This window comes from Neoarius graeffei, chromosome 8 (genome assembly GCF_027579695.1).
Source record: "Neoarius graeffei isolate fNeoGra1 chromosome 8, fNeoGra1.pri, whole genome shotgun sequence".
Lineage (NCBI taxonomy): Eukaryota > Metazoa > Chordata > Actinopteri > Siluriformes > Ariidae > Neoarius > Neoarius graeffei.
In genome coordinates this window covers 69,216,352-69,232,464 of record NC_083576.1, presented here as the reverse complement: position 1 = coordinate 69,232,464, position 16,113 = coordinate 69,216,352, and the positions used below count along the sequence as shown (strand labels likewise).

At 41.2% G+C, this 16,113-nt stretch overlaps 1 protein-coding gene across 1 annotated transcript; it reads right to left on the bottom strand.

Annotated features, from left to right (window-relative positions):
• Positions 1-417: 417 nt before the first annotated feature.
• On the bottom strand, positions 418-15,123 carry nudt7 (nudix (nucleoside diphosphate linked moiety X)-type motif 7). The gene is made up of 3 exons (XM_060928102.1): positions 14,906-15,123; positions 3,810-3,968; positions 418-1,655 (listed from the first exon to the last, which is right to left on the bottom strand). The coding sequence occupies exons 1-3, from the start codon at positions 15,059-15,061 to the stop codon at positions 1,305-1,307; spliced, it is 666 nt and encodes a 221-aa protein (XP_060784085.1). The 5' UTR covers positions 15,062-15,123; the 3' UTR covers positions 418-1,304.
• Between the last annotated feature and the right edge of the window lie 990 nt (positions 15,124-16,113).

Below are 16,113 nucleotides of genomic sequence, written 5' to 3'. Positions count from 1 at the left end.
GTTCACTGAGGTAGAAGGCAGCCAGATTATGTCGAGCCTTAAAGTTGAGAAGCAGTATTTTGAAATTTTATCTGGGACAGGACTGGTAACCAGTGTAGCTGAGAGAGGATGGGGGTGATATGGGCCGTGCGTTTTGTGTGAGTGAGAACTCTGGCTGCTGAGTTCTGAATGTGCTGTAATTTTTGAAGGGATTTTGCAGGGAGGCCAATGACAAGAGAGTTACAGTAATCCATACGGGACGTAGTGAAAGCATGAACCAGAGTTTGTGCATCATTATTAGATAGGAATGGTCAAAGGCATACAGTGCTACAGAGGTAAAATAACTCTCTACCAACAGGTTTGGTGGAATTTCTTCTTTTTTTTTTTTTTCTTCCCGAGAAGCTCTGGTTTAAGGCAAGACACAAAATACAGTCAGAATGAGGAGACGTGAGATCATGCTTTTTATTTGACACACAAAATTCATTGAGCACAGTCCACTATGAGAATATGGCAGACAACAAATGTGCATCACTGGGATACAGGGCTCGGCCTGTAATTTTATTCCAATCATCATGGCTCATTCCATACCTATTACTATCAGGTAAGTTTATTTAATAATAATAATAATAATAATAATAATAATAATAATCAAAGTGGAATATTTATAACGTCCCCTGATATTAGCAATGCTACTATCAGTATACGAGTTTTAGCAATATATTAGATATGAAGTTATTCAAGCACTTGGGCCAGATTTGGTACTTCCAAATATATATTTTAACTGAGTATATTTAAAATTACAATCTCTGTGTATTTTACTTGATTTTTTTCTGAATTTTTACGATATATTCAGAGCAAAGGTCCTGTTTCCTACAAATGAACAAAAGTGGTTTATAAAGTAGTCTCGGCTGATTTGAATCAAGGACTGATTTGAATCCTCAGTTATTTGAATTTATGAATTTGACTGTGGCACTGTGGTGCAATGGGCTGCATTGCTGCCTCAGCTCCAGGGTCCCAGGTTTGATCGTGATCTCGGATTATTATCTACGGTACATGCATGCTTTTTCCACATCCATGTGGGTTTCTTCAGGTTCTCTGGTTTCCTCTCATCTTCTCAAAACCTGCATGTAGGTGGATTGGCTATACTGTATTGGTCCTCAATGTGAATGTGTGTGTGCGCACCATGTCCAAAGTTTCTGGGATAGGCTCTGGATCCACCACAACCCTGACCAGAAGTACTGAAGGTGAATGAATGAGTTAAAAAAAAAACACAATTGTTTTAGGAATAAGCCACAAGTTTCACCTCATTCTGTAAATGAAATGAGTTACAACTTGCTTAACCTTTGTTGAAGGTATAGCCGAAAGTTAGCAACCGGATTCTCCAAATCAAAGCCCACTTCAAACTCTGGCTTCTTTTCAAAAGTCAAAACAGCCAATAATATAAGCAAAAAGGCTGTTAGTCCCCAGATATGTTGGATCTTGCCTGTGACAGGGTCTGTGTAGATGAAACTGTGTGTATATCCAAATACGCTGGGTACAGGGTACACTGAGTGATTAGCCTCCTTCAGGAAGAGCTCCACTGGCACAGAGAACACCTCGCTCACTTCATCTGGGTTTGGGCTCGCTTGGAAGGAGTCACTGATGAAAGCCACCACTGGGGTCACCAGAAGGCCTCTCTGTGTGTGTAGAATATTGAGTGAAAGGAGACACAAGGCTTTTTGTTAACTTATGAGCACCCAATGCTAACAAAATCCACATTTAGGTAAAGTACTGAAATAATCCAACGAGGAAAACAAGGGGACATTTTAAACAGACATGGATTCTGAAATGAGGCCTAGAGATGGTCTTTAGATGCTTCTTCATGCACTATGCAGGATCACTGCTGTAGAACGCATCTGTTACAGGTCAAACAATTTCAACCTTGGTGATTTTTTTTTTTTTTTTGACCTGGGTTAAAATTTTTAACCTAGTTCATAATTTCCAACCTAGGTAAAAAATTTGGATTATCTAAGATTCTTAAAAGGGATTTTCCATCACTTCTTTTGTCTCTCTTTCTTCCATCCACTTCCCGTCTGTCAACACCTACCTAATATTTCCTCTTGTCTGTCTGTCTGTCTACCTATTCCTATCTACCCAATTAGCATTTAAAAAATATATATATTCTTTCATACTTAACCAGGATTTAAACTTGGAACCTTCTGGTTCTTAACTCAACAGTTTAACCACTAGGCCAGCGATGATTACGATGGAAGGAGTGATAGATATTTTGAATGTATTAATGAGTCCAGTCTTATTATATCATCAAGTAGTTTAAAATACAAAGTCGTTCCAAATCCTAACCCTAGATACAGTAAGTCTCCCTAAGACAAGTAGCAAATTATGAACTGGGTTAAAAATACAAACCTTGGCTGAAAAATGCCACCTGACCTACAATTCTGACCTGTAACATCTCATCTCATCTCATTATCTGTAGCCGCTTTATCCTGTTCTACAGGGTCGTAGGCAAGCTGGAGCCTATCCCAGCTGACTACAGGCGAAAGGCGGGGTACACCCTGGACAAGTCGCCAGGTCATCACAGGGCTGACACAGAGACACAGACAACCATTCACACTCACATTCACACCTACGGTCAATTTAGAGTCACCAGTTAACCTAACCTGCATGTCTTTGGACTGTGGGGAAAACCGGAGCACCCGGAGGAAACCCACGCGGACACGGGGAGAACATGCAAACTCCACACAGAAAGGCCCTCGCCGGCCACGGGGCTCGAACCTGGACCTTCTTGCTGTGAGGCGACAGCGCTAACCACTACACCACCGTGCCACCCCGACCTGTAACATATCTAACACAAATAAATGCTGGAATTTTTTTTTGAACATCTCATCTCATCTCATTATCTCTAGCCGCTTTATCCTGTTCTACAGGGTCGCAGGCAAGCTGGAGCCTATCCCAGCTGACTACGGGCGAGAGGCGGGGTACACCCTGGACAAGTCGCCAGGTCATCACAGGGCTGACACATAGACACAGACAACCATTCACACTCACATTCACACCTACGGTCAATTTAGAGTCACCAGTTAACCTAACCTGCATGTCTCTGGACTGTGGGGGAAACCGGAGCACCCGGAGGAAACCCACACGGACACGGGGAGAACATTCAAACTCCGCACAGAAAGGCCCTCACTGGCCACGGGGCTCGAACCTGGACCTTCTTGCTGTTAGGCGACAGCGCTAACCACTACACCACCGTGCCGCCCCGACCTGTAACATATCTAACACAAATAAATGCTGGAATTTTTTTTTGAACACGTGATCTTCAATAGTGTCAAAGATTTATTTTGTAATGAAATACTGAGGTGGGTACGTCCCCCTCCCCCTTCATTTTTGTTACTGGTTTCCTACATTACCCACAATGCTGTTCCAACTACTTGCTGACAGTGTCACCATTTAGCCCTTTTTAAAGCCTCTTTTACTACTACTTAAAGACAGTGATGCAGCAGCGCTTTAGTCCCTTTTAACCATCCAGCTCTCTTATCTCTTCATTTCTACACTCTGCTCGAACATATCAGCTTCCAAAGCTTATAATTTCATTCTAATACTATCATCAATACCCTCATGTCATAGATCATTAACTATTAATATTTTAATGTGGAAGTTTTCTTAAATTTATCAAGTTCCTAAGAAGCTGGGAGCTGTGAAGAAAAGAAATTCCCTGTACTGTAATGTGTGTGTGATAAAGTTAGATCATTTGTTACTGCCATATACACCGTTATGCATGATGACAGGAATAATACCTAAAGTGCTGATTTGAGCTAAATCAGTCAACGTACCTGATTTAACAGAGGACAGAGTCTGCAAACCACTTCAACTCCATCAGGAGGAAGGCCGATCTCCTCCAAAGCCTCCCTCAGTGCTGTGTCAATTTCATCCCGATCTTGCGGATCAGCTTTTCCCCCTGGAAAACACACGTCTCCAGGGTTGTGTTTGAGCTGAGTGGAGGAGCAGAAGAGAGTTTACCTGTAAAATATCACTGCTGAAGCACTGTTCAAAAAAATAATTACTCATTTTCGAATTAAACTGTTCAATTATTTTAAATAACTGTGCAAAGAAAGAAGTGTAAAGAAATCATGCTTGTACATAACACTGTACAAAATTCCCCAGAATCCAGCGATCGTTTTGCCTGGATATTTCAAATTATGGCCCATGTTGGTGCTATCTGATCACAGCATTATCCAAAAAAAATAATAATAATAGTAATAATAATCTCCAGATATAATCCAGGTACAATCCAGATTGTTGCAAGAATTTAATTAAAATATATATCTCTGGATTCTTGGGGTTTTGGCATAGTGGAAGGATACAGTACATGCTAAAAAGATGTGGTGTGGGATTATTACATAAGCTTTATATGATATTTGATAAGGATTTAGCTAAACAGCAAGAGATAAAGATCACTAATACAGTATGTGAAAACGTAGTAGGTCATGGAATAAGTTTTGCAGAAAGAAATATATGTATAACTATAATGTACATATAGTATCAATATGTAGAAATCATAAGATGTCAAAATTACAAAACTTGAAACAATGACATAATAGTCAGAAAGAAGTTATTCTACTGAAACGACTCTTGAAATTAGTTATTAGGCTGACAAGTCTAAAATAACAAGTTGACTCAAAATAACAACATCTTGAAATAACGAGTTAACTCAAACATCACAATATCTTGAACTAACACATTAAGTCAAAGTAATAAAATACTAATGTCGCAATAATTGCATAGTTGTATGAAACAAACAATGACTTAAGTTGAAATAGCAACATAATAATGTCCTGAAAATCGAATAGCAAAATATACTGAAGCAACGAGTTAAGTCGGAATAGACCGTTTGCACGACGTCACATGATTATGTTATTTGGAAAATATAAGTCGAACCCTCAAGTTGAATTGAAAATTGACAACATAACCATAGAAAGAGTTTATGAAATAAAATTTCTGGGTGTGATTGTTGATCATAAAGTCTGCTGGAAACCACATATTAATCATGTTAAAGCAAAAATAGCAAAGATTACTGCAATTTTGGGGAAATCAAGACACATTCTGGACTATAAATCACTACATACTCTGTATAATGCACTCATATTTCCATATCTGAGCTACTATGTGGAGATATGGGGTAATACCTACAAATCTAACCTGCAGCCGTTATGCACATTACAAAAAAGAGCAATAAGAATTGTCAATAATACGGGATCTCTTGAGCATACAAACGCATTATTCGTAAAAGCACACACTCTGAAATTCACGGATCTGGTTAAACACAAGACTGCACAAATTATGCATAAAGCAAGACATAACCTTCTTCCGGGTGAGGTACAAAATATGTTTATGGAAAGGCAGGGTGGGTATAACCTGAGAGGGGAAATGAATTTTAAGAGAGCAAATGTTAGAACAACTACGAAAAGTATGTGCATAACAGTCTGTGGGGTGAAATGGTCTGGAAAATGAACTCAAAAATAGCACCAACATAAAACTGTTTACAACCCCGATTCCAAAAAAGTTGGGACAAAGTATAAATTGTAAATAAAAATAGAATGCAATAATTTACAAATCTCAAAAACTGATATTGTATTCACAATAGAACATAGACAACATATCAAATGTCAAAAGTGAGACATTTTGAAATTTCATGCCAAATATTGGCTCATTTGAAATTTCATGACAGCAACACATCTCAAAAAAGTTGGGACAGGGGCAATAAGAGGCTGGAAAAGTTAAAGGTACAAAAAAGGAACAGCTGGAGGACCAAATTACAACTCATTAGGTCAATTGGCAATAGGTCATTAACATGACTGGGTATAAAAAGAGCATCTTGGAGTGGCAGCGGCTCTCAGAAGTAAAGATGGGAAGAGGATCACCAATCCCCCTAATTCTGCACCGACAAATAGTGGAGCAATATCAGAAAGGAGTTCGACAGTGTAAAATTGCAAAGAGTTTGAACATATCATCATCTACAGTGCATAATATCATCAAAAGATTCAGAGAATCTGGAAGAATCTCTGTGCGTAAGGGTCAAGGCCGGAAAACCATACTGGGTGCCCGTGATCTTCGGGCCCTTAGACGGCACTGCATCACATACAGGCATGCTTCTGTATTGGAAATCACAAAATGGGCTCAGGAATATTTCCAGAGAACATTATCTGTGAACACAATTCACCGTGCCATCCGCCGTTGCCAGCTAAAACTCTATAGTTCAAAGAAGAAGCCGTATCGAAACATGATCCAGAAGCGCAGACGTCTTCTCTGGGCCAAGGCTCATTTAAAATGGACTGTGGCAAAGTGGAAAACTGTTCTGTGGTCAGACGAATCAAAATTTGAAGTTCTTTATGGAAATCAGGGACGCCATGTCATTCGGACTAAAGAGGAGAAGGACGACCCGAGTTGTTATCAGCGCTCAGTTCAGAAGCCTGCATCTCTGATGGTATGGGGTTGCATTAGTGCGTGTGGCATGGGCAGCTTACACATCTGGAAAGACACCATCAATGCTGAAAGGTATATCCAGGTTCTAGAGCAACATATGCTCCCATCCAGACGACGTCTCTTTCAGGGAAGACCTTGCATTTTCCAACATGACAATGCCAAACCACATACTGCATCAATTACAGCATCATGGCTGCGTAGAAGAAGGGTCCGGGTACTGAATTGGCCAGCCTGCAGTCCAGATCTTTCACCCATAGAAAACATTTGGCGCATCATAAAACGGAAGATACGACAAAAAAGACCTAAGACAGTTGAGCAACTAGAATCCTACATTAGACAAGAATGGGTTAACATTCCTATCCCTAAACTTGAGCAACTTGTCTCCTCAGTCCCCAGACGTTTACAGACTGTTGTAAAGAGAAAAGGGGATGTCTCACAGTGGTAAACATGGCCTTGTCCCAACTTTTTTGAGATGTGTTGTTGTCATGAAATTTAAAATCAGCTAATTTTTCTCTTTAAATGATACATTTTCTCAGTTTAAACATTTGATATGTCATCTATGTTCTATTCTGAATAAAATATGGAATTTTGAAACTTCCACATCATTGCATTCCGTTTTTATTTACAATTTGTACTTTGTCCCAACTTTTTTGGAATCGGGGTTGTAAAAAATTATATAAAAACATGTTACTAAAAATATATGAGAATGAGGACAGGCAGACCATATAGGTGATGATGAAATTGACAGTAAGTCTGTGACTGGTCTTCTTGTATTTTGTGTATAGCTATAGGTATGTGTATATGTATGTACTGTATATATGTATTGTATGTGTGTATATATGCATAACATAAGTATCTGTATATATGATTTGATTTGGTTGATATTATACCATGTCGGTATGTCTTGGTATGTTGGTACGTTTTCTTTTTTGTTTATTGCTTTTGTTTTCTTTTGTGTATATATAGTTTATTATGGTGGAAAGTGACATTTGATTAGCGGTGGTATAGAGGGTTAGGATTGGATAAGTTATTACTTCTTCCTAATCCTTTCTGAACATTGTTATGTTATTGCCTTGTGGCTACGCTATTCTGTTTATGACGATGTTTTGATTATTGCATTTTTTATTTACATTTTTTATTTTTATATCTTTCTTCTTTATTGTTCAGAATAAAGTAATCAATCAATCAATCAATCAATCAATCAATCAATCAAAAAACCCTCTCTGATTTAGCTGTGTCCAACATCTTTGTGGAATAACACATGCGTAGCAACAAGTACCTTAATACGAAATGCCGCAAATTTGCGCAGTTGTCGGCTGCTCAAACAATTCTGCTAAGGCTGGAGTCAGACTGTTTAGTTTACCCACTGTTAAAATGCGAGAAAGACCCCAAATGGAAGCTCTAACCCGTAGACGATAGAGACAGTGGCTTGCACATCTGAACAGATCGGACATAAAAGAGACCAGCTACAAGTATATGCACGAGTGTGTGCAGATCATTTCATAAAGGGTAAGTTTATATTTCTACCATTTATGTGAACCATAGACAAAATATATATAAAGATGCGACATACTGTAAGTGATGTACATATAAGCGCTACTCCAATTTATACTGCAGTTACAAATGCATAGCACAAAACCCCAGTAAAATGTAGGTAGTTGAGCTCGGTAAAATGTCGCCTTAGAAGATGTCAGTAACGAGGTTGTTTTTTTTGGTTTGTGTTTTGTGTAACATTTGCCCACATTAGGAACCTACTAGATTCTTAAAAAAAAACACTTGCGCTAAGCTTTTGTATGCTTTCATCTGCTTCCCAGTGACGAAGCTCATAGTTAACACTAGGTAATTCATGACGTCGGTGTAATTCACACTCGGCCACATCCGTACATCGTCTTCATACTCTACAATATTGCTGTATGGATCCACCCCTGAACATTCTTTTACCTTTTCCCTGTATCTGACCTTGTCACTATTACTCAATTTGTGATATATTTGCGAAAAATTACAGTTCGCCAACGTACTCTCCTCGGTCGCCATGGATGCTATACCACAAAGATGGCGGACACAAAATCGGAGAGCATCATGGGAGATTTGTGACTTAAGTGCAAACGGTCTATATCGACGAAATGTACTGAAAGAATGAGTTAAGTCAGGAAAACAACAGACAACAGATCATAAAATAACGCATAATTATTATATGGCACAAGCTACTTCCGGTAAAATTGTGCCCTCTGATTGGTTCTTTGCGGAGCAGAATTTTCCTATAATGCCCATGGGTGCTTATGGACTTTCTTTCCAAGGCGGTGGCTTTCAATGTTGCAAAAAACAAACAAAAAAAGATTAATTAGAAATCCAAATGGAATTAAAAATGGCCGAAACACAAAAGACAAACAAGAATCACAGAGTTATTCAAGAAATGAGCAATGAAGTGCATTCAGAAACCGCTAATAGAAATTCAGTTTTGAAACCGCTAGCGTGCTTTCAATGTGATTGCGTCACGCCTCATTATAATGGCGGTCTATTTTAATCTTACAAATAATAAAAAAAAGCCATATAATAAACTCCTTATTAACCTCGCCTGCTCGGTCTTTATGGAAAAATATCAGACCTTGGTCTTTTTGTATGGACTTTGCCTACGGCTCAGTCTGTAATGTAAAGACCTCACACTCAGTTAATAATAGTTAGCAATTCAAAATAATGAGTTAAGTATCACACTTCTTCTTCTTTTGGCTGCTCCCGATTAGGGGTCGCCACAGCGGATCTTTCGTCTCCATTGCTCTCGGTCTTCCACATCCTTCTCTACCACACCTGCCACTTCCATGTCCTCTCTCACCACATCCATGTATCTCCTCTTTGGCCTTCCTCATTTTCATGTAGTTCCATCCTCAGCATTCTCCTTCCCACGTACTCTGCATCTCTTCTCAGGGTGTGCCCATACCATCTCAGTCTCATCTCTCTTAGCTTAATTCCCAAGCTCTCCACATGTGCTGTCCCTCTGATGTGCTCGTTCCTTATCCTGTCCAACCTCGTCACTCCCATCACAAACCTTACCATCCTCAACTCCGCCACCTCCAACTTTGCCTCCTATCTCTTCGTTAAGGGTACGGTCTCCAATCCATACATCACAGCTGGTCTCACTACTCTCTCATACATCTTACCTTTCACTTTTGCTGGGACTTTCCTATCACAAATGACTCCCGAAATCCTCCAACTGCTCCACCCCACCTGCACTCTCTTTCTCACCTCACTATCGCAGCCCCCATTTTCTTGCACAGTTGATACTTGAATTCACCAACTTTCTTTACGTCTACTCCTTGCATCTTCACTACACTCTCAACCCCATTCTCACTGATGCACATGTATTCTGTTTTGCCTTTGCTCACCTTCATTCCTCTTCGTTCCAATGCATACCTCCATCTCTCCAAACCCAACTCAACCTCCTTTCTACTTTCACTACATATCACAATATCATCCACAAACATCATGTTCCATGGTGACTCTTGCCTCACTTCGTCCATCAAGCTATCCATCGCTATGGCAAACAAGAAAGGGTTCAAAGCAGATCCTTGATAAAGTCCCACCTTTACCTTGAACCATTTAGTCGTTCCAACTGCACACCTCACTGTTGTTTCACTGTTCTCAGTCTTGCACCACTCTCATATACTTCTCATTCACTCCACACTTTCTCATACAATACCATAACTCAGCTCTTGGCACTCTATCGTATGCCTTCTCCAGGGCTACAAACACACAATGTAGCTTTCTCTGGCCTTCCCTGTACTTCTCCATTAATATTCTTAAAGCAAAAATTGCATCATGAGTGAAGTTACCTGGCCTATAGAGAGGAGGTGGAGCAGCTGGTGGGCTGCTGCAGGGAAAACAACCTGATCCTGAACGTGGACAAAAACTAAAGAGATCATTGTTGACTTCAGGAAAAACCAACCCAGTTACGCTCCACTTATCAACAACACGGCCGTGGAGGTGGTCAATAGCACCAAGTTGCTGGGGGTGCACATCACAGACAACTTCGCCTGGTCTGCGAACACTGCGTCAGTGGTCAAGAAGGCACAGCAATGTCTGCACTTCCTGCGTAGGATGAGAAGAGCCCACCTGCCCCCGCCCATTCTACAGAAGCACCATAGAGAACGTTCTAACCAGCTGCATCTCTGTGTGGTGTGGTGTGGAGGCTGCAGTGCCTCTGACTGGAAGAATGTGAGGAGAGTGGTGATGGGGGGGATAGACGGGAAGAGAGATAGAGATAGATAGATCGATAGAAAAGAGGTAAGCCGAAAGTCTCTTAAAAGTGCACAAAAATGCAATTGGCGTACCAATACATTGGTACAATGGTGTGCACTCACCAGCCAAAAAGCCAAACTGAGGGCCCAACTCAAGGCCTAAAGAACTGTCTCTAAACTAATTATGACCATGCACCCAGAGATGATAAACAGACAAACTCTGTCTTAGTTTCCCAGCATTCAACTTGCTTCAACCATTTTACATTTTGAAGAATAAAAATAAATGTAAATACTCCTAGTAAACAAGGGAGGGAGGGAAGACATAGATGTGGAGGTGGATAGATAAGCGACACAATGAGATAAATCCATCACTTGCCTCGTTAACGTCTTTGACCAACTCCTTCGTTATATAAGGAGCAAGACCAAATTTTGTTATGTAAGACGTTTTGTTTTTTCCACAGGAGAATGTTGTAGCGACTTCCAAGTCTGGGAACACCGCCTTAAAGAGTTTGCTTATGCCCTCATTCGAGCTGTACGAGTGGTGTTCCGTAATTGTTTTTAAAATCCAGAGCACCTCTGCCCAAAGTGCCGGGGTTCCACCGACACCCATCATGCCGCTGCTCGGCCCTTGTGTTGTTGCTAGCCTTGCCGATGATGTCTGGCTTGGCTGATGCTGCTGACGTTCGACAGTGGTGCTAGTGCCAACTCCAGGTGCATTCGGAGATTGAACCGTGCAGAACTGAGCGATGGGCTGGTGGCGGTGGAGGGCAGATGCAATGTGCTTTGAGCTCTTCAGGTGAGACTCTAAAGCGAAATGACCTATAGTGGACAACTTGAAGGTCTTTTGACAAACACAGCATCTTGCTTCAATGTCGCTTCCAGGAACCTCCCTCACCCAATCACAATATATTTCATCTGAAAGCCACTGCTGATTAAAACGACACTTCCCCATGCTGCGATTCGCGGAGTCTCCTCTCCACCACGGACTCCAACGATTGTGCCAGCGTGAAAATGTATCAATATTGTTTCTTTCTTTGCGCATACTCCAAGAAATTCACTGATGTTACGCAAAACCCATGTTTTCACATCGTAGAATAGTATAAGTAAATTTAAGACCTTTGTTTAAAAAATTAAGACTTGGGCAAAGCAATTTAAGACTTTTTAAGGCCTTAATTTTGGAATATTAAATTTAAGACTTTTAAGACCCCGTGGCTACCATGGTATACAGTGATGTAATGACGTGGCTTACCTTAGCACCCCGAGCTATGGAAAAGCAAACTGGTTCTCAGCTGGCTCGCAAGTTGAACGAGTTGTGAACCAGCACCAGGCCTGGAACTGATTTGGTGGAAAAGGGGTATATGTGTCAGCCCTGTGATGACCTGGCGACTTGTCCAGGGTGTACCCCGCCTTTCGCCCGTAGTCAGCTGGGATAGGCTCCAGCTTGCCTGCGACCCTGTAGAACAGGATAAAGCGGCTAGAGATAATGAGATGAGATATACAAATATATTAAAAAGCACGGCCGGCCCAAGGCATAAGCGAATTAAGCGCCCGCTTAGGGCCCCACACACCACCAGGGGGCCCCCAAGAGCAGTTGGAATGCCCACCTGCGAAAATATTTTTAATTAAAAAAACGTAATATCAATGACATGGTATAGCAGAAACAAAAGACACAAAAATAAGACACAAAATAACGTTTTTTGTATCATTTTCATAGTTGGTACATTAGGTTAACTAATCCTTGCTGCTGGTTGCTGCCACTGCGCTCCTGCACAACCAGACGCACATGACGTGACAGGAGTTATTCACTTCGGAGGATAGGTGGACTAGATGGCTAAGCCATGTCTCAAAAAAGAAATTAGCCATCTGGGGCAGAGAAGAGGAAGAGACAAGAGGAAGAAAAAAAGCAGCAAGAAAAAGGTAAATTTGAATGTCCAATGTTACTATTTTTGTGTCATTAAGGTTGTCTATGTTCTGGCTAGGTTGGCTGGATTAGCTAACAGAATGTCTGTCATAGTAGCTAACGTTATGCTACCCAACACAACAAAATGTAGCCTCGGATATCATCTTTAGTTCTAAGCTGAGAGCCGTCGCTTTACTTACAAACTCCAACCTAAATGTCATGACCGATATTAGCTCAAGTGGACAAAGTCATACCAATTTATTAAGATTGGCGCAGTAGTGTGTTCAATAAGGTGAGTGCAAGTTCTTGATAATTGCTGTCAGATCGCTAGTGTGAGTTTAACAATCTGTCAATAGCTGTTATTATTAGCCTTTCTGCCTGCACGATAGTCTATTGCCATTAACTGGTACTGCCCTCTGCTGGACGACACAGTGCAATACATAATTCTGCCTCACCAATGTTGGCTTGGATTCTGTTAGAAAGATTTTAAAATTTGAGTTCACTGTTATGGGTGGCACGGTGGTGTAGTGGTTAGCACTGTCGCCTCACAGCAAGAAGGTCCGGGTTCGAGCCCCGTGGCCTGCGAGGGCCTTTCTGTGCGGAGTTTGCATGTTCTCCCCGTGTCTGCGTGGGTTTCCTCCGGGTGCTCCGTTTTCCCCCACAGTCCAAAGACATGCAGGTTAGGTTAACTGGTGACTCTAAATTGACCGTAGGTGTGAATGTGAATGGTTGTCTGTGTCTATGTGTCAGCCCTGTGATGACCTGGCGACTTGTCCAGGGTGTACCCCGCCTTTCGCCCGTAGTCAGCTGGGATAGGCTCCAGTTTGCCTGCGACGCTGTAGAAGGATAAAGCGGCTAGAGATAATGAGATGAGTTCACTGTTATTGATATTGTGTGTAGGCCTGCATGTATGAAATGCATAGTAATTAAATCCTGTTACACAATGTAGGCAAAAGTCATCGCCAGATATGTCAGCCTACTCTTAAGCATGAGTAATTGTATGCTCTTGAATATAAGATACTAAATTAATTAAATTAAAATAATTTATTAAATGATGTACTGGTGGGTGGCACGGTGGTGTAGTGGTTAGCGCTGTCGCCTCACAGCAAGAAGGTCCGGGTTCGAGCCCCGTGGCCGGCGAGGGCCTTTCTGTGTGGAGTTTGCATGTTCTCCCCTTGTCCGCGTGGGTTTCCTCCGGGTGCTCCGTTTTCCCCCACAGTCCAAAGACATGCAGGTTAGGTTAACTGGTGACTCTAAATTGACCGTAGGTGTGAATGTGAATGGTTGTCTGTGTCTATGTGTCAGCCCTGTGATGACCTGGTGACTTGTCCAGGGTGTACCCCGCCTTTCGCCCGTAGTCAGCTGGGATAGGCTCCAGCTTGCCTGCGACCCTGTAGAACAGGATAAAGCGGCTAGAGATAATGAGATGAGATAATAGGTTGTTGTTGTGTTATTGTTATTATGCTGCAAATTTCTCTGTTCATTTTGTGAATTTATTGAAGATTTCTTTTAAGATGTAAGGTTTATTCCAGATTTTAAGATTTATTTTTTTTTTTTGTTATTTAATAACGGTTACAAGTACAAGTACTGTTTGTAAGAACTGTGTATGTTAGGTTTTGTTTTGCACATTAGTGCAAAATAAACTGGTTAACTTGTTTACATATACAGTGTCTTGTCTACTGATTTGTTGTTTTACTTACAAATATGCCACACATCACTCTGAATATTTTATATTGCAATAGCCACAAGTTGCAGTATAATGTAAACCAACTAAAAACGCAGATTATGGTGGGTGGCTAGACTAACTAGACTAACTGTGTAGCCTAAGAAATAATAAGGCAGCTAGCAGTGTAGTTTTGGTGGTGTGGGGGCCCCTGCTTAGGGCCCCTTAAAGGCTTGGGCCGGCCCTGTTAAAAAGATATGGGGAAAAAAAAAGTCCAGCAGGAGAGGTATTGCACATTGTCCAGTATTGCTTTTTTTTAAATAATGACAACTCGTTATTTCAGGATATTAGCTAAGTCGAAAAAAACCCCAACAACATTAATATCTGGAAATAACGCCACATTGAGTCGAATATGACGTCACTGCATTTCAACATGCGATTCAGAGTTTCAGGCTTTACTACAGGGCCCCTACAGTCCAGAAAAGTGATTTATTTTATTTTTTTTGTGCGCACAAGTTATTAGTTATTTTTACACAATGTAATAATTTGTGTGCACAAGATAGTTAACAAATAAAATGAAATAAATATCACTTTTATGGGCTCTGGACATTACAGTAGTGAGAAGTAGAGCTGAGATTAAAGCCCACTGACTTCAGTAGAGCGGACCGTGAGGAGCACATGAAGCTGTCCTTCTCTCAGGAAAAGCGGGATCAGTACTGACGCTTTGGGGAAGGAGGATAAATGAGAAAACTCGTCTCCAATATCGTGCTTCTTTAAAGACGATGTAACTTCTGCCTTATCGTCCATAGTACCCACTCAACCAACTGCTGGTTTCAAGCTAAAAACATATTCACGGTCAGAGGCTAACTCTTCTTCTTCTTTAAGTTTTATGGCGGTTGGCAAACTAACGTTAATGGTGCATTACCGCCACCAGCTGGACTGGGGTATGAATCTGAAGTCTAACCCTAACAAGGAAATACAAAATAATATGAAGGAAGAAAAAAAAAATTAAATTGTTCTTCTAAATTCTATGAAACAGTCCTGTGTTCTTCAGGAATCTAAAAACAAAATTTAAACAAACCTCTCCAGTACTCCTTTGTAAAATATCTTTCAAATTAAATTGAATCTTTTCTCTCTCTAACTGTTCTATTAGACTTTACCTGTTTTCCTGGTACCTTGGGCATTGTATAAAAACATGATCTACAGTTTCTGGATAACCACAGTAAACACAGTTACCATCAGCATGTTTCTGTATTTGATGTAGATTACTATTCAAACTGGTATGTCCAAATCTCATCCTTGAAAATACATTCTCCTCTCTCCTGCTCCTGCTCGTAGGCCTAAGTACTCCTACTTTTTTGTCTCATCTCATCTCATTATCTCTAGCCGCTTTATCCTTCTACAGGGTCGCAGGCAAGCTGGAGCCTATCCCAGCTGACTACGGGCGAAAGGCGGGGTACACCCTGGACAAGTCGCCAGGTCATCACAGGGCTGACACATAGACACAGACAACCATTCACACTCACACCTACGGTCAATTTAGAGTCACCAGTTAACCTAACCTGCATGTCTTTGGACTGTGGGGGAAACCGGAGCACCCGGAGGAAACCCACGCGGACACGGGGAGAACATGCAAACTCCACACAGAAAGGCCCTCGCCGGCCCCGGGGCTCGAACCCAGGACCTTCTTGCTGTGAGGCGACAGCGCTAACCACTACACCACCGTGCCGCCCCTACTTTTTTGTGAATGTTATAAAACTGTCTGCCAGTCAGCCCATCCTCCCACAACATTTGCCACTCTCCTTTTACTTTGCGTTTCACCATACTTTTCACTTCTGCTTTACTGACGTTTACTGCCA

Bases quoted from the DNA above. Each gene is read 5' to 3' on its own strand.
- nudt7 (XM_060928102.1), bottom strand. From the start codon at position 15,061: ATGGACGATAAGGCAGAAGTTACATCGTCTTTAAAGAAGCACGATATT. The intron at 3,969-14,905 runs GTCAGTGGGCTT...TCCTCCACTCAG, and splicing joins TCACGGTCCGCTCTACTGAA to CTCAAACACAACCCTGGAGA. The intron at 1,656-3,809 runs GTACGTTGACTG...CTACACACACAG, and splicing joins TCTGTCCTCTGTTAAATCAG to AGAGGCCTTCTGGTGACCCC.